The following is a 25,619-nucleotide window of genomic DNA, read 5'->3' on the forward strand; positions in this document are numbered from 1 at the left end:
CCAGTCCACTCTGAGGCAGCAGTAGAGTGCACAATTTCATCAATTCCAGTGCCAGGAAGGGCATCATTGAGTCTGATGCAAACAAGGGAGAAACCAGTAGAGAGACTCAACTCTGGCTTTACCATCAACACCAGAGGCATTCCACACAGTGAGGGACCTCCTCTCCTTCCTGATGCCTCCATCTTCAGTGCGGCATGAACAATCAACGGCCACCCAGGCACTGAGAGAGGCTATGGCACCAAAGCAAGTGCCTACCAAGGGCAAGCCAGCTATGATGCAGTGGCACAGCTCTTCCCACAAGTGGAACCGCTACACCTTGTGGCACCGATGCATTTCATGACACTGGTCTACGTCACAACAGTGCTCTCCCCTGTGACACTGCTCTACTTCTCAGCACCGCCCCACTTCGGCACCACACTTCTCATCACCCCCCACAACTCTGCTCACTGGTGCCGACTGGCACCGCACCGCCATGGTCACCCAGGAGTGATTTTCCTGAATCAGACTCAGAGGCTGAAGCCTGTGCCTCATGGGGGAACAGACATGGTTGGGCTACAGACACCAAGTGCTGGACGTGGTGCAAGGGGTTGACATGTACACTGTTGCCACCAATTCAATGGCAGATACTTATGCAGTGGCCAGTTTGGAACCCATGGGCATTCCAACAGCTTCAAGGGCCCCATTCAGGACACTCATACTCAGTGACTTCTAAAGCTCGCCCACAATCCCCCTCGAACAGGGTTTGGTTTCTAGGACCGAGGTCAGTGCAGAGGCCAGTGCTTATGCCAGTACCGAGGAACAAGATACACCTTTACTGGACCCATCTACAGAAGATACAGTTCCAGGTCCAGTCCCTGTACAGGCTTCGTCATCCTCCTTCTTAGATGAGGCACTAGTGGGAACTGCTGTGGTGCCCACCCAGGATGACTGTAGGGCGCATCAGGAGCTTCTTCGCAGGATGGCCCAAAACTTGGGCATTCTGGCAGAAGAAATCACTGAAGCTGCTCACTCCCTCGTGGACATATTGGCACCCTCAGGGGCGTTGTGAGTTGCCTTACTCCTGAATGGGGCTACTCTGGAGCTGATAAAGGATCTTTGGCAAACTCTTATGTCAATATATCTAAGAGAACAGAGAGGAAGTATTTCATTCTTCAAAAGAGTTGAGTTCCTATGTACTCACCTGCCACTGGGCTCCTTGGTTGTCTCTGTGGACCTACCTTTGAAGGAAGCTCCCTCTTCCTGGTGCAAATGGCCTTTTGAGGATACGCCTGAGGATGGTGTACCAGGATGTTACTTGGATCCTGTCTTTCCTTCGTTTGTGGACCAGGAATGGTCCCACGTTACCACCGACCATTGCGTGTTGTGCACAGTAGAAGTGGGATATATCCTACAGTTCAGTTGTTCCCCTCCTTCCCACCCATCCTCTTCAGAGATTCTTCTACCGAGAGATTTCTGGCCCAGGAGGTGCAGTCATTTCTAAGGGCAGGAGCAGTGGAAGAGATTCCTCCGGAGCTATGGAGCAGAGGTATTACTCCCATTATTTCCTGATCCCAAAGGCCAATGGTGACCTAAGACCCATTTTGGATCTGCGGAACCTCAAGAGCTTCATGAAAAAGCTTACATTCCACATGATCTCACTGGCCTTGATTTATCCCTTCTTTGTATCCAGGGGACTGGTATGCCATCCTCAACCTAAAGGACATATATTTTCACACTGCGATATTCAAAGGACACAGGAATATCTACAGTTTGTGGTTAATCACAACCATTATCAGTTCACAGTGCTCCCCTTTGGCTTATCAGCAGCACAAACTGCATGTCAGTTATGGTGGCCTTCCTGAGGAGTTGGGTGCAAGTATATCCCTACCTGCCTGAGTGGCTGATCAAAGGCCAGTCCAGGATCCTAGTCGAAACGCATGTAGAACTGATACAGTTGCTCTTCCAAGACTTGGGGCTATTGATAAACAAATAGAAATCAATATTTGCACCAGCCTAGGGAATAGAATTAATTGACATGATCCTAGACTCCACCTGAGCCAGGCCTTACTTCTGGAAGGTCGCTTTCAAGCAATAGGGATGTTTATAGAAGGTGTGGCAGAACACCCCATTACTACAGTAAGGATGTGCTTGAAGCTGCTGGGTCACATGGCTTCATGCACTTATGTCGTGCAGCATGCAAGGCTGAAGCTAATGCCACTCCAAATGTGACTCGTGTCAATATATGCATCAGGCCGCCATCATCTGGACAGGGTGGTTTACCTTCCCCCATCGATAATTGCAATGTTTTGATGGTGACAGGATCCAGAGAACATGTGTGCAGTTGTTCCCTGTCAAGACATGCTCCCATGCTGTCCCTAGTCATGGACACTTCCAACATGGGATAGGGAACTTATCTGGGGAGCTTCAGGACCAAGGCCTTTGGTCACAAGAAGAACTGGCTTTGCACATCAATGTGAGAGAGCTAAGGGCGGTGCACCTGGCCTGCCTGGCTTTCAGAATGCGTTTTGGGGAAAACCAGGCAGCTGTCCTCACGGACAACACAACAGCAATAGATTATATAAACAGACAAGGGTGACTCACTCCTCTTCCTTATGCCAGGAAGCTCTAAGTTTATGGAATTTTTGTATATCCCGTTCTATTCACCTTGAAGCATCATACCTGCCAGCGGTACCGAACAAGTTGGTGGACCATCTAGCAGATCCTTTACCAACTATCATGAGTGGTCCATTCACCCAGACATCTTAAACATGATTTTCCAGAGGTGGGATTTTTCCCAGTGGACCTGTTTGCAACAAGCCTCAACAAAAGATGAACCCAGTTCTGCTTTTTTGGGGGATAAAGGCCAGGGTCTCTCACAGACCTTTCTGCTTCCCGAACAGGAAGGCTCCTGTACACATTTCCTCGTACATCCCTGATCCACAAGGTCCTACTCAAAGTCAAGAGGGATGGAGCACAGCTGATCCTCATAGCACTGGCTTGTCTGCACCCAAGATTTGTTTATAACCTTATTGGACCTCTCAGTGAACAGAATGATCAGCTTACCACTGCTCACAAGACCATGGTCGCCAGCTCCAAATTGCACTACAAAGAAATTGCACTACAGTACTTGTATGAGGTGAATTGAAAAATATTTTTTTTATCTTTTGTACAGTGCAAATATTTGTAATAAAAATAATAATATAAAGTGAGCACTGTATACTTGGTATTCTGTGTTTCAGTTGAAAACAATATGTTTGAAAATGTAGAAAAAGATCCAAAATATTTATAATAAATTTAAATTGATATTCTAGTATTATTTAATAGTGCAATTAAAATGACAATCACTACTATTTTTTTATCTCTTGATAAATTGTGATTATTGTTTAATCGTTTGACAGCCTGAATTTAAATGAATGTCTAGTAGTTCAAATGTTGCTTTATTACCTGTATTTGGAGCTCCACAATTTAGTACTATACCTTCTGGACAGTAGAAAAATAAATACACCATTTAAGTTTCTAATGCTTTCAACTTCTCTTTTTGAAAATTGAATTTCTCCAAACAAGTAAAGGCATTTGTGTTTTTGGCAACTTAAATAACCATTTTCAGTTATCCAAATGAAAAAAATGAATATTTTCTTACATTAGGAAAAAAGCACCTTTGCAAAATGTATAAAGCTCAAATATTGGGTAGGTTTTTATTAAACTTAACTAAAATATTCTCTTTTGGAGTAAGACTTATGAAGAAAAAGTTTGGCCCAAGAGATATTTTATTCCATAAAATTTTAAGCATCTGAAAACTGGTTTATAATGAAAATGCATTTTCAACCATAACTATAGAAATGCTGTTACATTTGTAGCTATTTGTCAAAATGTCTTTCATGATATTTAATAATTAAATGGTAAACAAACGACTGATTCTGATCTCACTTACTATTATCTATAGTAATCTGGATCAGAATCAGATCTTAAATATTTGTCATAATTAATATTCCTTAAGTAACTGGTCTAAACACTAAAAAATGTTATTCTAGACTACTGTAAGTAAGAATATTGTACAATATATGTTTTCATTTATAGAATCCTGGGTATGCTGGCCGTCAGGAGCTACCAGAAAATCTAAAAATTCAATTTAGAACTGTGTCCATGATGGTTCCAGATAGACAGGTAAAACTGATTACTTAGCTAAAGAGAAATCAAATATTTTAAGTTTACTGAGATACATTTTTTTCAAAATATGTTCATATTTAAAAAAAAATATTAGTCCATTTTCCTTTTTTTCCTTTCCTTCCAAAATTTTCAGAAAAATTAATGGAATTCTGAATGCTATGTTGTATTTCAGATAATTATGAGAGTTAAGCTTGCAAGCTGTGGGTTTATTGATAATGTGGTCTTAGCTCAAAAATTCTTCGTTCTCTACAAACTTTGCGAGGAGCAGCTCACTAAACAGGTGTGTTTCCTAGTCTTATGGTATTTACAATACAATTTTTCCTTTAGGTTTTGATCTGTGCACATCTCTATTGGAATATCTGTGTTGTTTCTTTTAAAGTTGAAATATATTTGAAACAAAAAATCTCTATAAAATATATATTACCTTTGAGCAAACAATCTTATTTTTCACCTCTTTAAATAGATTTATACATATTTTGTGATCACCTTCCTCTCCTCCAAGTGCTTCAATGCTTCATATGAATGATTGCTGGGAGAGGAGAGGGGATTTGTGGGCGGAAGAGTGGGGGGAGTAGAAGGAGAGAGGTTTGGGGATGTGGTGAGGGGAGAAAAGGGGAGGAGCTATTATGGGGAGAGGGATAAATGGAGAATGGCTGATAAGGATGGAGAGATTGGTTAGGGTGCTCAGGCATAGGGGAATGAGTGAGGATTAGGGGAGTGAGACACTAGGCTGGTGCCAATTAGGGTGGAGGATTAGATCCAGGGGGAGCTGTCAGCTCCACATTCCCTTTCCCATATATATGCTAAAATCGCACGGGACCTAACACTCTGGTAGGGGAAGGAATCTGAGCCCCTCTTCCTCTCTTAGAGTTTTTGCCAGGGCCTATCGGGGGTATAGTAGAAGTGTGGGGTCCAGATTAGTGCATAGCTTGGATTATCTAACCAAGCAATGTGTGATCCTCCAGTAAGCAGTAAATTACTGTCTGTGATATGTGTATGAAGCAGCATAGGGCCCCAGACAGCAAGGAGCAACTTTTTACATGCTAATGGCTTCTAAAGTTCTAATGGATTAATGCAACAGGAAGAGGGAGCTATGCTGTAAAAGATGTAGGGGGGAGCTGTATGTTGCAGGGGATGATGGGGAAAGGGTGGAAAAGAAGAAAGAGATTCCGATCATTTCTCACACACATCAAGTTACTGTAACCCCTATGTAATAAAATGTCAAGATTTTGAACATAAACCATGTCAGAACATGCCTTCAACTTTTAAGCCACATGGCAGCGGCCACTTTCATGATCATACATGCAGGACTACACACGTGATGTCTTTAGGCATGGCTCTGTACAGTATATCTCCTCCACAAACACAGCGTACACAAGCTCTTATCTATGCCAATGCGAGTCAAGGACTCACTGCTTTGGTGGACACAGCTCAACAACATCTGTGTCAGAGTTCCTTTCCTCCAGCCAACACCGACCATGATCCTTACAACCAATGTGTCCCTAATAGGTTGGGGAGTTCATTTCCATGATCACATAATACTGGGCCGATGGTTGTTAACCAAATCTGCCCTACACAAAAATCTCCTAGAATTACGAACAGTCCTCAGTGCCTGCTGACATTTCCTCTCTCTGCTCAAACACTGTACCATCAGAGTCATGATGGACAATCTTGCCTGCATGTATTATATCAACAGACAGGGCAGAACTGTGGAACAGGTGTATCCAACACATCATCACCATTTCAGCAGTGTACCTCTCTGGACACCAGAATACCACTGTGGACCTATTGAGCAGCAGGTTCTCCCATGATCACAAGTGGGAATTGGACATGCAAGCACTTCAGCACATCTTTAACCGATAGGGATGCCCCACCATAGACCTCTTTGCCACACAGCACAATGCCTGCTGCCCTCAATTCTGTTCCAGCGTGGGACTGGGACACTGATCTATGGGAAACGCATTCCTCATAATGTGAGATGCACCACTTCTTTATGCCTCCCCCCCCCATTTCCCTCCTATTCTGAGTACTTTCAAGATACAGGAGGGCCTAGCTCATGTCATGCTTATAGCTCCAACATGGCCATGACAGGTCTGGTATACTTACCTCCTCCACATGATAGTATGCCAACTGATCTCTCTTTCGCAGGATGCATCTTCTATACCAATCCACAGATGCTCCATCTCAAAGCCTAGCTCCTCTGTGGTTCTGGGATTCTGAAATAACCTGTTTGGACACAGTCAAACAAATACTTTTGAATAGTAGGTGTGACATGACTAGACACACTTACAAATGGACTAGATTTCAGTGCTGGTGTGCCTCCTACCAAGTTGATGCAGCACATGCTCTTCTATTACTTATGCTGGGCTATATAAGCTACACCTTAAACAATCAGGGTTATCTATCAGCTCCATAGTGAGTACATAGTGAGTACACTTGATAGTAATCACTACTTTTCACTGCCAGATAGACAATCAATCTGTCGTCACACATCTGCTCAAAAAACGCTTTCTGAAGGGTCTCCAAAATCTTTATTCCCACATACAAGACCAAATCCTGCCTGGGACCTCACCCTCATCCTACTTTCTCTGACTAGACCCCTGTTTGACCAATGGCAACCTGTTCTTACATGTGTCTATAAAGAAAATGGCCTTCCTTGTCACCATCACTTCTGCCCGACAAGTTGGTGAAATTGCGGTCCTTATAGTAATTCCATCATACATAATCTTCTACAAGGATAAAGTTACACTATGCCCACACTTGAAATTTCTATCTAAGATTCCAAAATCTTTCCATCTCAACCAAACAATACACCTTCCTTGTTTCTTCCCAAAGCCTCACAGTAACCAGCAAGAGGCAGCTCTACGCACTCTGAACATGAGACAAGATTAGCATTTTACCTGGACAGGACTAAATCTTTCTGAAAATCATCACAGTTATTCCTCTCCAGCAACGAAAGATCAAGAGACACAGCCGTACCTAAACAACACCTTTCAAAGTGGATTTGGCAGTGTATATATTTATCTTACGAACTCCACAATAGACAACCTCCTACCATAATCAGAGCACATTCCACACATTCATTATCCACCTGGATAGCATTTCTCAATAATGTCCCTATTGCTAAAATTTGCAAAGTAACCACATGGTCAACAGACACTTTTGTCCATCACTACACTATTACACATGATGCTGCAACAGACACTCTCCTAGGATATTCTGTCCTAGCATTGACAGTAAATGTCACTCCGAAGCCCCAGCCTTCCAATTAGGGTCACTGCTTTCTAGTCACCTACAAGTGGAGCACTCATAGGGACATTACTCAAAGAAGATGAGAAGGTAACTCACTCTGTGCGGTAACTGAAGTTCTTCGAGATGTGTCCCCCTATGAGTGCTCCACTACTTGCCCTTGTCACATCTGCTTCATAGCCAAAAATAACATACTCTCTGTGGCAGAGAAGGAACTGGAGGCTATTGGACATACAGTGCTGTAGATATGTCACATGCACTGCGCAAGAGTGGGGAAGTGTGCATGTGTTGTCCGACATGCACAGCTGATGAAGATCTCCAATATCAGGTGTAGTGGGTACTGATGCACCTACGAGTCGAGAATCCAGAGGGGGACACATCTCGAAGAACCTCAGTTACTGCACAAGGTTGAGTAACCTCATTTAATAGTACCAGACCCAGGAATGACCCTGCAGGACCCCACTAGGTATGCCCTCCCAATTTGACAGCAAACCATTGATAACCCCTCTTTGAGTACAACACTCCCCTATACTAGACCATGGGGAAAGATCAGTGCATCACAGGGAGCAATCTAAAATATAATCTCACTGGTGCTCCTCCTGAATGGCATGGTTCTGTCCTGCCCACTAGGCAGGGCTACAGTGTAAGTACCATAGTCTAGCCTTTTGCTCACAAAGCCTAATTCTCTTTTTTTTTAATTATTTAAATGGAATCATTCTTCATTTACACTAATATTGGTGAGAGTAGACTCATGCTATAGACTTTGTGAATTCATTGAGTCAGATAACACTGGTTTGACTAATTTTTTTTAATAGGTCCAGGCCTGTGTGGCTAAGCGCACAACTCTGAGTATAGATCTATTGAGGAAATAAATCTGGAGACTTCCAATTTTTATTGGTATGTAAGCTAATTTTTTTCCTTTTTTAGGTTCATTATGACTTTGGTCTGAGGAATATCCTTTCCGTATTAAGGACCCTTGGAGCTCAAAAGAGGGCCAGACCAGATGACAGTGAATTGAGTACTGTTATGAGAGGACTAAGGGATATGAACCTCTCTAAACTGGTGAGACTCTCAATTGAAGAGTTTGGTAGTGTATGGGTGAATGTCTTACCTGTTTTTTATAGTTTACAGTTTTTATATGCTTTTTTGAAAAATCTCAAAACGCTTCTAAACTTCATTTTTAAAATTCAGACTGGCAAGTAGCTCAATGAGCAGAATATGCTTATCAGATTTGAAAACAATGCTTAAAATGCTTGAGGTCATAAACAAAACATAGTGTGCTGTGCATGGGCAGTATGTTATTTTCCTCACTAAATTAAGTGTGCACAGGGTGATGAACATGGTATAAATGAAGAGATTCACTTGAGAGCTCACTTAACTAGATTGCTCTTTATAGTCAGCCTGCTCAATGATGCACACTTGTGTACATGGGTACACATCTAAAATATACATAATTAGGCATACTCAAAAGTTAAATGATGTTCCTTCTTTTTGGTAGCCTGAATTTAGGGGCATAATCAGCATGTTATTATGAAATCAGCTCCTAAATTGTTTAATGCTCATTATTGTAACACAATGATTCATTTTGACTTATGAGAAAAGAAAACTATACTATACATAGTTGTGCTTTTAAACTTTTTTTTCATTTTTCAGGTAGATGAAGATGAGCCCTTATTTCTTAGTCTCATCAATGACCTCTTCCCTGGGCTACAGTTGGACAGTAATACATATGTTGAACTACAGGCTGCAGTAGCCAACCAGGTTGAAGAGGCAGGATTGATTAATCATCCACCTTGGAATCTTAAGCTTATTCAGGTAGAGCATCTTATTGCTCAAAGCCTTCAGACAAACTATAGATCATAATAGATGCTCTTGAATTCTGTATGTGAATAATCTATTTTTGTGCATCCCATTCTCCTTAGTTCATAATGAATAGGATATGCCTCTTCCTTGTGGAATTTGGAAGTAGTCCATAGTTGTTTCTGATGGCTCTAGGATTAAACTGTGCCTTTCTGATTCTAAGCCTGTGGGTTCTCAGTCTGCCAGGGAATAGGGATCTGTGTCTCAGAGGTGAAAAGGGGTCTTGCCCCATTTTCATTAACTGGACAGCTGAGCACAAGGAGTATATACTCGCAACAGAGCCACAGAAGGGCTCCATTTCAATCTAGTTATACCATAATTGGTTTATACAGAGACAAGTAAGAAATTATTTTCTACAGCTGAGCATCTCCAACAATTCTGAGACCTATGGGTCTATTCTCCTCCTGTCTCTGGTTTCCAGGATCAGTTCAACACTGTAACACAGCCTCAGAGATGCTGGGGCCATAGCACCCAGGGCTCAGCATGCTGGGCTGCCTGCCCAGTGTTTGGGCTGCCCAGCACTGGGGCCACAGCATCCAGGGCTGGGACTATGATGCCCTGTGCTTGGGGAGGCTGGGGGCACTGGGGCTGTGGTTCTGTGTGCTCGGGGGGGCTGGGAGCACTGGGGTCATGATGCACTGTGCTCGTGGGGGGGGAGGCACTGGGGCTGCCCACCCTGTGCTCGGGGGGCTGGGAGTGCTTAGGCAGAACAGCCCAGGGCTGAGGCGGCGGGGCCAGCAACCATGGTGGAGGGGAGGGGGGGTGGGCTCCAGGTGGGGAGGGGAGCTGAAGGGGCGAGAGAGGAGGCAGAGGTGCGGTGGGGCTTCTGGCAGAAGCGGTGGGGCTGGGGGATAGCCTCCCCTAATGGCAGCTCACATGTTGCTCATGAGTGATAGTTTGCTTTGCTCCCAACTATTTCTATGCCAGCTTTGACTTTAATTGTGTTTTGGAGTAGTTGTGTGCGGTCTTTAATCTCCCTTTCTCCTCCTCCTCTCCTGGATCAGATAAATAGCAGTCTGGTGGTATCAGCCACTCAGGTGCATTACTTCAGAACCTCCGTGCTGAACTCCTTGCGCCAGCCCCCCGCATGGCAGAGCTCTCCCACAAACACTAGGCTAAATCAAAACAATGTTCCATGTGTGAGGCAGGAATTATGGGCTCTTCAAAGCGTGAATTATACTCTGCCTGATCACAGCCAGCCAACTCTCAAAATGCCGGAGCAGGGTCCTAGAGTCAGGTTTGTAAGGTCAACCATGCCTTCCCACAAGGAGCCACAACTTCAGTGCAGAAAAACCTAATCAGGAAATACAGAGAATATTATAGAGACAATCCAAGGATGAGGAGGACACCATCTGGCCAGCTTAGGGGGTATGTCCCAGGGCAGAGGTGAGTCGGATGAAAAATAACCTTAAGGAGCACCATGTTCACCCTCCCACCCCTGTCAGATACCAAAGTAAGTACTCAGCTGCCTGGGGAAAGAAGCAGGGTTCCTTCACAGCTCCCCTGCTTCACAGTACAAAGCTGGGGACTCTAGCAATGAGATACCCACCCCCAGGCATGGAAGTGGGACCCTGAGGGGGAGGACACAGCTGGAGATATATCCAGAAAGATCAAGACACTAAATAAAGAGGTATCCTGTGCAGTCACAGCCCAGTGGCAACTCCTGAAAAGTAGGTGAAAAAGGCCAAAGAAACCCAAAAAGAATAAAAGGTGGGGGGGATGACACAAATCTAGATGCTATTTATCCTCTGACTCTGGAGCCATCTCCTGTACTGAGGGAGGAGTACTGAGGGAGGAGTACTGTAAGATTCTGTCTCTGAGCAGGAAAAAAAGTTGCAAGTGTTTTTTCTCCCTGATAAGTTTGAGACTGTGTACAGAAATATTGTATCTGCCCATTTAGGCACATGATGACAGGCCTAAGGGTAAATACCTGCCTTCCAAATCTCTGAATGATACAGCCGTCTTGCTGCACCCAGCCTTTGTGGGCATAATCAGTGAGGAATGAGAAACACCTAATGGGATGAACACTTTGATACTATTAAATGTTAGAGCTCAAACAAGCCATCACAGAATAAACCAAAGGTCAATGCTGTAGTGATATTTTTAGCAAAAGATATGACAATCCCATCCAAAGGGGGATTTTTCCCCAAAGAAATAACTGCCAGAAAAGTGAGAGCCACTCTGAGGCTTCCTCAGCCACCATTAAAGCATCCTGGCCATTACCTTCTTTAAGAGAACCAAAGAATTCAGGAAAAAAGAACAAGAGTACTTGTGCCACCTTAGAGACTAACAAATTTATTTCAGCATAAGCTTTCGTGGGCTACAGTTCACTTCTTCGGATGCATAGAATGGAACACACAGACAGGAGATATTTAGCAGGATAGCTCATCTCAATTGATTAGACTCTTCCAGTTGCTATGTATACTTCCACCTTTTCATGTTCTCTGTATGTATAAATATCTTCTGTCTGTGTGTTCCATTCTATGCATCTGAAGAAGTGAGCTGTAGCCCACAAAAGCTTATGCTGAGATAAATTTGTTAGTCTCTAAGGTGCCACAAGTACTCCTGTTCTTTTTGCGGATACAGACTAACACGGCTGCTACTCTGAAACAGAATTTAGGCTGGATGACCTTAAATCAATGAAAGACAGGGGCCATCCTGACTTCTAGACTACCTTGAAGAAAGTATCCCTAGCAACAGCCTTTGTAGTAGATGCCTCAGAGGATGCAATGAGATTCTGAGTCAGGGCCACAGCATCCAGCTCAGAAGCCAACCTCATTTGGCTACACCTCCAAACTGCAGACATCCATGACACACATCCTGTGCCCATCCAAATTCACAGGTGTCGTTTTGAGGTGCAATTCAAACAAGTGAGATGTTGTGTCACTGCTTGTCCTGTAACCCCAAGTTCCTTAAAATGCTTTGCTGCTGTAGTTCCTTGTCTGGATGCTCACAGCCAGCATACAAGCATACACTGAGTGTCTGTATGTTAACCAAGCCTGGTTCAGCAATGCTGACATCAGCAGCCTGCATGTTACACCACAGCCAAAGTCTGGTCTCCATCAGCATTTGTTACTCCTAGTCAAGTGACCCCATCACACCCCAGTCCCAAATTTCCCCCTGGCTGTCTGCCCTGAAATGTCCAGCCCTTTCCTGGAACATTCAGAGGAGTAATGCGGTCTATTGATCCTTTAAAGAAACAAAAGCAGTTTATCACTTGAAGTAATTGTTAACTCCACTTAAATTCAAATACAGCACTGCGTTGTTTTAGATTAAAGTGAAAAAAGTTTATTAACAAAAAGATATGGAACTTTAAAGAAATACGAGAGATAAAAACAAAATCGTCACAAGCAAACAAAAATTAAATACACTTTCTAGCAGCTAATACTTTATTCAGCAAGCTGCAGCTAGGTTCTAGGTATATTTCTTACCAGTCTTTTTTTTCTTTCTAGCCATGGCTGACTTTCTGTCAGTCAGGTACTTACACAGAAGTATAATGTGCTGACTTTCCTTGTCTTTCTAAGTGAAAGATTTTTACTTTATCTGTTGCATCCGACGAAGTGGGTATTCACCCATGAAAGCTCATGCTCCAATACGTCTGTTATGGTATTTCTACGCTACGGGATTATTCTGATTTTACAGAAACCGTTTTTTTAAAACAGATTGTATAAAGTCGAGTGCACGTGACCACACTAAGCACATTAATTCGGCTGTGTGTGTCCATGTACTGAGGCTAGCGTTGATTTCCAGAGCGTTGCACTGTGGGTAGCTATACCATAGCTATCCCATAGTTCCCGCAGTCTCCCCCACCCATTGGAATTCTGGGTTGAGATCCCAATACATGATGGGGCAAAAACAGTGACACGGGTGATTCTGAGTAAATGTCGTCACTCAATCCTTCCTCCGTGAAAGCAACGGCAGACAATCATTTTGCGCCCTTTTTCCCTGGATTGCCCTGGCAGACACCATAGCATGGCAACCATGGAGCCTGTTTTGCCTTTTGTCACTGTCACCGTATGTGTACTGGATGCTGCTGACAGACACGGTACTGCTGTGCTACACGGCAGCATTCATTTGCCTTTGCAAGGTAGCAGAGACGGTTACCATCCCTATTGCACCGTCTGCCACTGTAAATTGGTGATGAGATGATGGTTATCAATCATTTTGCACCGTTTGCAATTGGAAATTGGCGATGATGGTTATCAATCCTTTTGTACCGTCTGCTGCTGTCATGGGTACTCCCGGCTGGCCTCGCTGAGGTCGGCCGGGGGGTGCATGGACAAAAATGGGAATGACTCCCCGGGTCATTCCCTTCTTTATGTTTTGTCTAAAAATAGAGTCAATCCTGCCTAGAATATGGGGCACGTGTACTAGAGAACCAGAGAGAGCAGTTGCTCCATGTCAGAGCCCCAGAGATCCCGCAGAAATGATGATCTGCATGCCATTCTAGGGGGTGCCCCTGCAACAACCCCACCCATTGCTTCCCTCCTCCCACAACCCTCCTGGGCTACCGTGGCAGTGTCCCCCCATTTCTCTGATGAAGTAATAAAGAATGCAGGAATAAGAAACACTGAGTTTTTAGTGAGATAAAATGAGGGGGAGGCAGCCTCCAGCTGCTATGATAGTCCAGGCAGGACATTAAAGGGTGTGGAGGAGAGGAGCGCAGCCTCCTGCTGCTATGATAGTCCAGGGAGTACAGAATCTTCTTTAGACATGAAAGGGGTGGGGGGGCTGATGGAGCTCAGCCGCCAGCTGCTATGATGAGGACGGTTACCAAGCCTTTTGTTCAGTCTGCCGGGAATTACAAGGAGTCATTCCCATTTTTACCCAGGTGCCCCCAGCCGACCTCACCGAGGCCAGCCCGGAGCACTCATGGGCTGATGATGACGATGGCTACCAGTCATTTTGCACCATCTGCCACCGGGAAGGGGATGCTGGTGTTCAGCGCTGCAGCATCCGTCTACCAGCAGCATGCAGTAGATATAGGGTGACATTGAAAAAAGGCGAGAAATGATTTTTTTCCTTTATCTTTCGGGGGGAGGAGAAGGGTGTAAATTGATGACATACACCCTGAAACACCCGGGAAATGTTTTTGACCCTTCAGGCATTGGGAGCTCAGTGAAGAATGCAAATACTTTTTGGGGACTGTGGGATAGCTGGAGTTCTCAGTACCCCCTCCCTCCCTCCATGAGTGTCCATTTGATTCTTTGGCTTTCCGTTATGCTTGTCACGCAGCACTGTGCTGAGTCCCTGCTGTGGCCTCGGTCTATCATAGTCTGGAGATTTTTTCAAATGCTTTGTCATTTCGTCTTCTGTAATGAAGCTCTGATAGAACAGATTTGTCTCTCCATACAGCGATCAGATCTAGTATCTCCCGTACTGTCCACGCTGGAGCTCTTTTTGGATTTGGGACTGTATCGCCACCCTTGCTGATCAGAGCTCCATGCTGGGCAAACAGGAAATGAAAATCAAAAGTTTGTGGGGCTTTTCCTGTCTACCTGGCCAGTGCATCCGAGTTCAGATTGCTTTCCAGAGCGGTCACAATGGTGCACTGTGGGATACCGCCCGGAGGCCAATACCGTCGAATTGTGGCCACACTAACCCTAATCCGATATGGCAATACCGATTTCAGTGCTACCCCCCTCATCGGGGAGGAGTACAGAAATCGGTTTGAAGAGCCCTTTATATCGATATAGAGGGCTTCTTTGTGTGGACGGGTGCAGGGTTAATTTGGTTTAATGCTGCTAAATTCGGTTTAAACGCATAGTGTAGACCAGACTTCACTCTATAAAGTGCCACTGGACTCTTTGCTGCCTTTACCTTATCTGGTTTCTCAACTATATTCAGTTCCCAAAGACTTCATCCCCTGTTGTTGAAGAATCCATCTCTCTCAGCTTGTAGGTATCAGAGGGTAGCTGTGTTAGTCTGGATCTGCAAAAGCAGCAAAGAGTCCTGTGGCACCTTATTGACTAACAGATGTATTGGAGCATGAGCTTTCGTGAGTGAATACTCACTTCGTCGGATGCATGACGAAGCTTGCAAGAGTTCTGACCCCTGTGTCTGTTCAGTGGTGGTTTCCAGTCAGACTAGTCTTTTCTGAATGAGACCTACAACTATTTCTTGGTTGCTATCATGCCTACTAGATGAGTTTAGGAATTGGCAGCTTTATCCATGCAGGAACCTCATTATGTGTTCTATGATAACGGGATAAGACCCAAGATCTTTCTTGCCAAAAGTGAATACATCTTTCCATGCCTGTCAGGAGGTCAGGATGACCTTCCCTTATTTTATCTAAAAGCCACAGCATTGTACAGAAAGCTATTGCATAATCTAGGTGTTCTTAGACCACTAAAGATCTGTCTCCAGCACACCATCTTGAAAAGAAGATTGGGCTCCTTCTTTGCCTTCTTTTACCCAATATGCCATGGGCTCTGGATATCCAAAATGTCTCTTTCCTTCTCAACTCATATAATTCACTGCTCACTTCTTTTTATTTGTCACAGACTGTGGGGGATACTATGTGCTAGAGTGGAAAGTTTCTTACCCAATAATTTCCTCTCTAGTGGTAACATCCCCCATGATTAAGTCTACCTTGGTAATTGATTCTTTTTTTTGGAGTATGAATTATGTATGTAGGTAAAAGTTAATTCAATTTTAAAGTGAATAATGTTCTTAACTGACAGCTATATGACTATCTCTACAGCTTGGGAATAACTCTCCAAGAACCCTTGGAAGCAAAATTGTACCACTGCCAAATTCCGCAGGGAAAAGGGATAGCCCATTCATAATAAATTGTGAGAGATGCTGCCACTTGAAAGTAAATTATAGAATAAGTAATTCTTATACATAGTATTTACAATGTGACTATGACTATGATAAAATACCTTTACTGGCTATTTAGTTGACCTTTGGCCCTGAAGTTCAGGCCAGTATTTTGGCTAGGTCTTTAAAAGAGTCTTATTTTAGTTCCAAGATGGATGACACATTGTCCTATTTTAAAGAATTAGGGATAAAATTAAGTCTCAAGCAATGAATGCTACCCCACACAGAATATTGAAAGGTAAACAAGTATTGAATTAATATTGTTGATATAAAGGCTAGTATTACCATCATGTGGTATATCCAAACCTAGGCGGGGCAGGGGGGGAGCCTTAGGTTAAATCCAGCTGTTTTGGACATTGAAATCTCCCTGTGATAACAGAAATTGGGGTAATTATGATGAGGGATTTGAGTTCAGGTCTGTTATTAATAAGAGGTCAAATAATCTGGCTGAATGAATCTTTGACTAGCAATCTTTGATCTAATAAATATTAATAAAGCACAACACAGAAAGGAAGGCTATAGTTACCAAACCTATCTGGAGACTGGAAAAGTGACTGCAGCTCTGTTCATTCCCAACTAACTCCCAGGACCTCTCCTTTTTATATACTGCATACTCCTGTTTATCCAAAACCCATGATCACCAGAATACAAAAAACTGGAGGTATTCTTTGTTTATGTGTACTTCACATTATTTAGAACTGCAATGGGTAACCATTGTCTTGTTATACCTTATTTGTATTAGCATTCCTTTTTGTCTGTGAATAGCATGAAACATCTTTTAAAAATATGTTATAATAAAATTATTTTTAAGCTGCTCTGAAGAGGTCAGACAGGAATCCCCTCAAGAAACTAAGTTTCACAATAAACACATTTGGTTTTCATCAGTTTAGAGCTACAGGTTAATCAGTAGCAGTATACAAAGAGTAGCAATTACGAATATATTTGAAGCATTGTAATTTTAAAGTTTGTACTTCATCTGTAAAGCTTTCTAATTACTATCAAATAGGTGTCTTCTCTTTAAATGTAATTCTATAAATATTGTCTATGGCTCATATGATTAAATCTGAGAAAAATAGCTTTTTTAAATAGGCATGATATTTTTCAAAATTGTTCACTTTTTTCTTGTTAGTTATATGAAACTTATAAGGTACGCCATGGGTTGATGATACTTGGACCCAGTGGATCTGGAAAAACAACAGTTATAACTATGTTGATGAAGTCAATGACAGAGTGTGGGTGTCCTCATAGAGAAATGCGTATGAACCCAAAAGCTATTACTGCTCCTCAAATGTTTGGCAAACTCGATACTGCAACTAATGACTGGACAGATGGAATCTTTTCTACACTGTGGAGGAAAACACTAAAAGCTAAAAAGGGTATGCAAATATATTATATATGTTGTAATCAGAGTATCTCATATGTGCTGTTCTAAAAAAGTATCTATTTGAAAATGTGGTAACATACTCTCTCTTGAATGAAGAAATATAGTTATGATGAGGGATTTGAGTTCAGGTCTGTTATTAATAAGAGGTCAAATAATCTGGCTGAATGAATCTTTGACTAGCAATCTTTGATCTAATAAATATTAATAAAGCACAACACAGAAAGGAAGGCTATAGTTACCAAACCTATCTGGAGACTGGAAAAGTGACTGCAGCTCTGTTCATTCCCAACTAACTCCCAGGACCTCTCCTTTTTATATACTGCATACTCCTGTTTATCCGAAACCCTATTATCCGAAGCTCTGCATTATCCAAATCCCTTCCTTGTCTCCCAGCGTGAGATACATGAGATCCATGCAAAGGCTGGGATAACAGAGCAGAGGCCTCCAGCTGGCTGTGTGAGGAGGTAGAGGATGAGCCCACTGGCTGTAGGAGAGGCCACTCTGCTGCTGAATGGCTCCTGCAGCAGCAGAGAGTCCTTTTGCAGCCCTGTTGCCGTAGGAATGAGTGAGCAGAGTCATGACAAGGGCACTATCAGAGTGGAGGGATAGTTCAGTGGTTTGAGCATTGGCCTGCTAAATCCAGGATTGGAAGTTCAATCCTTGAAAGGGCCACATAGGGATCTAGGGTAAAAATCAGTACTTGGTCCTGCTAGTGAAGACAGAGGGCTGAACTTGATGACCTTGGTCCCTTCCAGTTCTAGGAGATTGGTATATCTCCAATTATTATTGGCTTCAGAGGCCTAATCACTTCAATTTTCCAGTTGAGCACTGTTAATATGAATTATGCTTTGCTTTTGTAAAATTATAATCAAGATTTGTATGGATTAGTTTTAGTGGCTTTAAAATAATGTACTTTCTATTTTAATGTTAGTTGCTTTAATAGGGTCTGTGGTTGCAAAACTGCTATTCCTAATAATATGTTTTTTGATCTATAACTGAAATTAAATATTTTTGGCAGAGGAAGTGAATCTTAGTTTCTGCAACTTTCGTTTTAGAATTTGGAATTAACAGTAATATCAAAGACAGAAATACAAGCCAACATTTTCAAGCTTGGGTGCCTAAAATTAGGCACCTACATCCATATATATTCACCTAAATAAAAGTGCTCCGATTTTTTAGAGTTCCTGAGCACCCACAGCTCTTGTTGACTGAAGCGGAAGCTGCGAGTAATCCACAGCTATAAAAACCAGGCCACTTTTATTTAGCTGCCTAAATGTAGATGTTTCCTTATTTTAGGCACCCACGTTTGAAAATTTTGGCCTTTAGAACTGTTTAGGATATTGTATGAAGGCAGATACTTGGTTTCGGGAGAAAGGTGTTTAAATCGCTGTTGATTTACAGTAGCTGTGCTTCTCAGCAGGGCCAGCTCCAGGCACCAGCCGAGCAAGTTGGTGCTTGGTGCAGATTCCAAGGGGCGATATTCTGCCCAATCCTTTTATTTTATTTATTTTATTTTTTTGGCACTTCGCCGCTTCCGCCGCCCCTGCAGCTTTTTTTCTTTTTGGTTTGCTGCTCCTGCCACCCTGTAGGGGGCGGAGGAGGGGAGCTGCTGGGAGCGGTGCCAGGTCTGCAGCAAGCCCGGCATGGCAGCCTCTTCCCTCCTTGCCCGCCCACCGGAGCGGCGCGGAGCCCTCCTGGCAGGTGGTGCGGCGGGAGGGGCCGCAAGGTGAGCGCCCCCTTAAGGAAGCCCTGGCTGCCTCCCTTCTCCCCCAACCCCAGCTAGCTGGAGTGTTCACTCCGCTGCCCGGGGTCTGCAGGGTTGGGAGTCCCCCTGCACCTGCTGCCCCACAAGTGTAACCCTTCTGCCCCTCTGAGTTGGCAGCAACAAGGGCCGGGTTCAGTATCCAGGGGTTCTGTTTCAATAACCCAATGCCAAACCAGCTCGAGCCCCCACCCAGTGACCTGGGAAAATCTTACACACACCCCTAGGCGCCTCAAAGAGGCAATGCTTCCCCTCTCGCAAGCACAGAGTCTCAGTGTAGCAGAAAAGGTTTAATACATGAGATAAACAACAAACACTAAATTGGGAAAACATCTCAGCTAGAGTCCATAGACCAAACCGTGAACAAAGACCCACCCCAGGAAATTGGGCTATGTCCTCTTTCCTGGGCTCTTGAGTCCAGCAACCCCCAAATCACCAACAGTCCCAAAAGTCCCACAATCCAAAAGTCTCTGTCCTGGGTCAGTGCAGCCCCAAAGTTCGAGAGTCTATTTGCAGAGGTCCCTCCCCCCAGCCTGAGTAGAAGGGGGCACCTTACGTGGTCCAGGGCCAACTGCCCTGCCTCTCCATGGGTTCTGCTCCCGCCTTCTCCACGAACTGCTCCGCTTTACCAGCTGCTCCACTCTGCTCCACCAGCTGTCCCGTGAGCTGCTCCAGTTGTCCCTACAAACTGCTCGGCTCCGCTCGCTCTGTGGGCCGCTCCACCCGTCCCACAGCTACTCCGCTCTGCCAGTCGCTCTGCTCCACCAGCTGTCCCGTGATCCGCTCCAGCCGTCCCCACAAACTGCTCCACTCCACCAGCTGCTCTGTTCCACAGTATAGCTTCAAGCTCCCCCACTAGTTAGCACAGTACTCAGTGCTCTCAGCTCAGTAATTTCAGCTCTTTAGTGATTTCAGCTCATAGTAGGGGAGCCCCAGTGCTAGTGCATCATTAGCCAAAAGTGAGTTCAGCTCAGTAACCTGTATCTGGATTCTTAAGGGAATAAAAAAATCACCTCTGACATTCCACAGTGGAGAGAGGAGGATGTGCAATGGGTGTTCCAGGCCCTCACAAGGGGCCCATACCATCAGGTACACACACCAGTCCTCAACCTCTCTCCCTTCATGGGGTTTTGGAACCCATGTCCCAGGTTTAGCAAGTACCACCCAACTGAGATAGAGTCATCTCTGTCACAAAGCAGTCCCACTGCTCCCCATTCACACAATCAGGGTGACAATCTTTTTTTTCCTGCCCCAATAACAAAGAAATTGGGGATCCCAGAGCTGTTAAAATAACCATCCCAGTCTGCTGTGGGCTTATGCTAAGTGGAGGGCGGATGCCAATGCAAATCTTTCCCCATTCTTTGAAATTCTTGGAATTCTTTCCACATTCCCTACAATTCACCACCAGATGTCAGGGTAGCGCTCATCCTGACTCTGCTTAGACAAGTATTTTTTTTGTTTTTTGTTTTTTCTTCCCTTCGCTGCTCCAGCCAGACGGTTTGTTTCATGCGCACCCCCCCGTCGCTCTGACTGGCCGGCAGGTTTCACCCCCCCCTTCGCTGCTCCGGCTGGCCGGGCGATTTGTTTTGCACCCCCTTTCCTTTTGCTGCTTCGGCAGGCAGGTTTGTTCCCCCCCCCCCCACTCCTTTGCTGCTCTGGCCCCCGTGCAGGTTTTTTATTTTTTTTTGGTTTTTTGTTTTGCTTGGGGCGGCAAAAAAGCCAGAGCCAGCTCTGCTTCTCAGCCAAGTTCAGTGCCATCCAGTCTGCTATAGTGGAACTGTGGATGCAGTGCCAGGTGGAAGAGAATGAAGTTTCTTACTTACAGTAACTCTTGTTTGCTGATTGTATTCCTTTGAGAAGCCACACTGACCCTTGCTTTTCCTTCCCTTTAACTTCAGAGCCCAACTCTATTGGGCTGCAAGAGGCAGAGAGAAACAGTTAAAAGTGTGAGTTATTTATAATTGCCTTGGGATGTGGGTTTAGGAGACAGGCATCTACCCCCCCACTGCCAGCTACTGCTTCAGAATTGGTTCCCTGGCTAGGTATTCAACTCCTACAGTGGGGCTTTATCAAGTCAATGCTACTAGAAGACAAGAGTTCTCCTTTTACTGATTGTCAATATGCATATCAACTTAGGGGGTGCATGCATCTCATACATCTGACATTGGAGTCTTTATGGCCATGAGTGCCCTTTGTGGCTGAGCATCCACTCTGAGTTTCCTGTTGCTCCACACTGAGAACATAAAAGGTCAGAGCAGGCCAACCACTATTCAGGTATTCTCACCGCCTCCTGGCTTCAAGACAAAGCAGCTCAGTCTGTGGCTTCAGTGAACTCCTGTATCTTTTTCTCTATCTTTGTATAGAAATTTTATAGTCAGTAGTAGTTAGCGTGTTGCCCATTTGGTATGTTGTTTGTATTTAACCTAGGTTTATATTTTACCAGGAAATTATCGTTACTCTTGATACTGAGATGACCTCTTTTAAGTCTCTCAGTTATAAGAAATGCTTTCGAATAGTGGGCATCTAAAGTGCTTATTTTGTTTGGGAGAATTGCACATCCATGACAACTGTACAATTTATAGGCACTTTACTCATAGGAACTGAAAATCTAGGGAGGCTCATCTCCAAATATTTTTAATGGGCAGATCCATGAAACCATCTTCAGAGCATGGGGTCCTTTGACCCCTCTATTTATGACCTGATAAGTTATAGGAGTGCACGAGTGAACAAGAGGTCTACAACATCTGAAATCCCATCAGCTGCTTCTTTAGCCCAGAATCTGAGAAAGACTGATAGTGTTCCTGCTGTTAAGAAGGGGCATGGTAAGAAAATGAGAGGCAGCTCTCCAATTAGACTCTCCTCAGAAAAGAAAATGGCTTCAAATGCACTGTTCCACCTCAAGAGAGATTTTGCTGCCCCATGTGGCCTCAACACTGAAACACCAGGCGAAAACAGTGTCTAATACAATGTCATCTCATGTTTCCTTCTCACCAAGCTTGTTACCAGCTACTGTAACTCCAGCTCTGCTGCTATCTACTTCTGCTGCTCTGGTACTGAAGCCTTCAGCACATGCTCCGGTACCACTATTTCTACTACCCTTAAAGGGGGCTGGACCATCTCTGTTTCATGAGACCATTATAGACTCTGCAAAAATTCTTTGGCAGATTCCCACTTCTGCAGCTTCAGTGTCCTGAAAACGAGACACATATCACATTCCCTCTAAGAGAGATGAACTCTTTTATTCCTACCTGGTGCATGGTTCCCTTGTGGTGATAGCTGCAAATAAGAATCCCAGGCAACAATTCAAAACCACGCCAAAAGACTGGGAGCCAAAGCAATGAGATTTCTTTAGTCAAAAATCTTATTAGTCGGCCAGTTTACAGTTTGGGACTGCAAATTATCAGTTTGTGTACTATATGACTGGCAGATAGCTAATGTGACACTAATTTTTGAAAAAATCTCCGGAAGTGATCCTGGAAATTACAGACCAGTGAGCCTAATTTCAGTACCAGGCAAATTAGTTGAAACTATAGAAAAAAACAGAATTATCAGACACATGCATCAACATGATATGTTGGGGAAGAGTCAACACGGCTTTTGTAAAGGGAAATCATTCTTCACCAAACTATTAGAGTTCTCTGAGGGGGTCAAGAAGCATGTGGACAAGGGTGATCCAGTGGATATAGTGGACTTGAACTTTCAGAAAGCTTTTGACAAGGTCCCTCACCAGAAGCTCTTAAGCAAAGTAAGCTGTCATGGGATAAGAGGAAAGGTCCTTTCATGGATTAGTAACTGGTTAAAAGACAGGACAAAAAGGGCAGAAGTAAATAGTTTTCAGAATGGAGAGAGATAAATAGTGGTGTCCCCCAGGTATCTGTACTGGGACTAATGCTGTTTAACATATTCATAAATGATCTGGAAAAAGGGGTAAATAGTGAGGTAGCAAAATTTGCAGATGTTGCAAAATTACTCAAGATAGTGAAGTCCAAACCTGACTGCAAAGCGTTACAAAGGGATCTCACAAAAATGGATGACTGGGCAACAAAATGGCAGATGAAATTCAGTGATGATAAATGCAATGTAATGCATTTGGAAAATGTAATCCCAACTATAAATACAAAATGATGGATCTAAATTAGCTGTTACCACTCAAAAAAGGAAATCTTGGAGTCATTGTGTATAGTTAGCTGAAAACATCCACTGAGTGTGCAGTGGCAGTCAGAAAAGCTAACAGAATGTTAGTGATCATTAGGAAAGGGATAGATAATAATGCAGAAAATATCATAATGCTACTATATAAATCCAGGGTTTGCCCACACCTTGAATACTGCATGCAGTTCTAGTCACCTCATCTCAAAAAAGATATATTAGAATTTAAAAAGATATGGAGAAGGGCAACAAAATGATTAAAGATATGGAACAGATTCCATATGAGGAGAGATGAAAAAGACTGGGACTTTTCAGCTTGGAAAAGAGACACCTAAGAGGGAATATGATAGAGGTCTATAAAATCATGAATTGTGTGGAGAAAGTGATAAGAAACTGTCATTTACTCTTTCACATAACACAAGAACTAGGGGTCAACCAATGAAATTAATAGGCAGCAGTTTAAAACAAACAAAAGGAAGTACTTCACACAATGCGTAGTCAACCTGTAGAACTCATTGCCAAGTGATGTAAAGGCCAAAAGTATAATGGGGTTCATAAAAGAATTAGATAAGTTCCTGGAGGAAAGGTCCATCAATGGCTATTAGTCAAGCTGGTCAGAGATGCAACCCCCTGCTTTGGATATCCCTAGCCTCTGATTGCCAGAAACTGGGACTGGAGGACAGGGGATGGATCACTTGATGATCGCTTGTTCTGTTCATTCCCTCTGAAGCACCTGGCAATGGCCACTGTCGGAAGACAGCATACTAGTCAAGATGGATCATTGGTCTGACCCTGTGCTTCTTGTGTGCTAAAAGGTATAAAATAACCTGAGTCCTCTGACTCAAACACCTCCTCCTCCACTGAGGAAGGGGAGTTCTCAGGTTCAGGCTCTGAGCACGCCAAGAAAAAGATACGAAGCAAAAGTTTTTCCCTCCAGAAATGTTTGAACCCTGGTGCAAAAAGTTTGCATCCATAATCCAAATCCAGCCTGAGTAGGTGGTAGAGGACAAGCCTAAAGGCAAGTACCAGCATTCTAAATCCTCAACTGAGATAGCTGACCTTCTGCACTTATCCGTCCGGGATATGAACAGAGAAGAATGTGAAACCTCTGGGAAGAGAAAATGAATAAGCAGGTATGCAAGCTGTAAGAGCACACATATCAGACTACATCTTTGGTGTATGCGGGGCTGGTTATGGTATGTTACCATCAAGCATCATTGGGATATGCTTCTCTCTGTACCTCCACTAGTACTCTTCTCCCTGAAATTCACAGTCATACCAAAGGTCAATGTCAGGCCTACTCCTCCATCTGGGCTAAGTTAACTAATAGTATCAAGAACACAACAAAATTGCTAAGGATCCTGCTATCCCCTTTTTTCCCCTTTACTTTCTTCAGGGAAGGCACAGACCAGGGTCTTCAGCCCAGCTTCATAGCGCCAGATGTCAGCTACAAGTAGTGTCCTATTTGCAGGATTCTTCTGTTTCCTTGACAGAGAGCCTTGAGTATCCAGATGTCTCAGAGCAGTCAGACTGGCTAAACCTGTGGTTAGATCTTTCTTTCCTAAGTGGGACCTATCATTGCTGTTAAAAGCCCTAACCATTTTGAGCCTATGACATCAATATCTCCATTCTGCCTATCCATCAAAAATTGTTTTCTGGTCACCCTCAGACCTGCTAGACGAGTTTCTGAACTGGCAGCTTTATCCATGCAGGAATCCCACTGTGTGTTCCATGACAACAAGGTGATACTAAGAATCCGAGGATTGTGCTTGCCTAAGATTAATTCACCATTCAGTGCCTCACAGGAGATTGTCCTCCCTTCATTCTGTTCAAAGCCATAGCACCTGACAGAAAAGCTGTGGCACACTTTAGAAGTTTGAAGAGCATTAAAGATCTATATCAAGTGCACTTAATTGATCAGAAAATTGGTCTCCTTTTTTGTCCTCTTTCATCTAAAGTGCTAAGGGCCCAGGTTATCTAAAATATTGGTGTGATGGAGAAGGGGCTGTCTGTGTGGGGAGTGGGAGAGCAGGGGAGGACTTTAGGGGATGGACGATGCCAGGGCCTGTAACCTGAGCTAGGTAAGGGAGGGGAAAGGTCAACACCTTTGCCCGGGAAGGGGACAAAGAAAGGGAGTGGCAGGAGGGAAGCAGTTTGAGTTTGGGCTTGGGGCTGGATGGGCGGAATTCAGGGTATCCTAGCTAGGATCCAAGCACCCTGAAAGCCCAGAAGGACTCGGTGGAGGGG

General features: G+C 43.9%; 1 protein-coding gene across 1 annotated transcript in view; it reads left to right on the forward strand.

Moving 5' to 3' along the window:
• Nucleotides 1–25,619, forward strand: part of DNAH8 (dynein axonemal heavy chain 8) — a 567,023-nt gene that overhangs the window by 325,156 nt on the left and 216,248 nt on the right. The window contains 5 exon segments of the mRNA XM_030557275.1: nt 4,057–4,143; nt 4,319–4,426; nt 8,323–8,457; nt 9,049–9,210; nt 17,207–17,453. Of these exon segments, the coding sequence (XP_030413135.1) occupies nt 4,057–4,143; nt 4,319–4,426; nt 8,323–8,457; nt 9,049–9,210; nt 17,207–17,453 (739 nt within the window).

The sequence above is a fragment of the Gopherus evgoodei genome, chromosome 3, assembly GCF_007399415.2.
Source record: "Gopherus evgoodei ecotype Sinaloan lineage chromosome 3, rGopEvg1_v1.p, whole genome shotgun sequence".
NCBI classification, from domain to species: domain Eukaryota; kingdom Metazoa; phylum Chordata; order Testudines; family Testudinidae; genus Gopherus; species Gopherus evgoodei.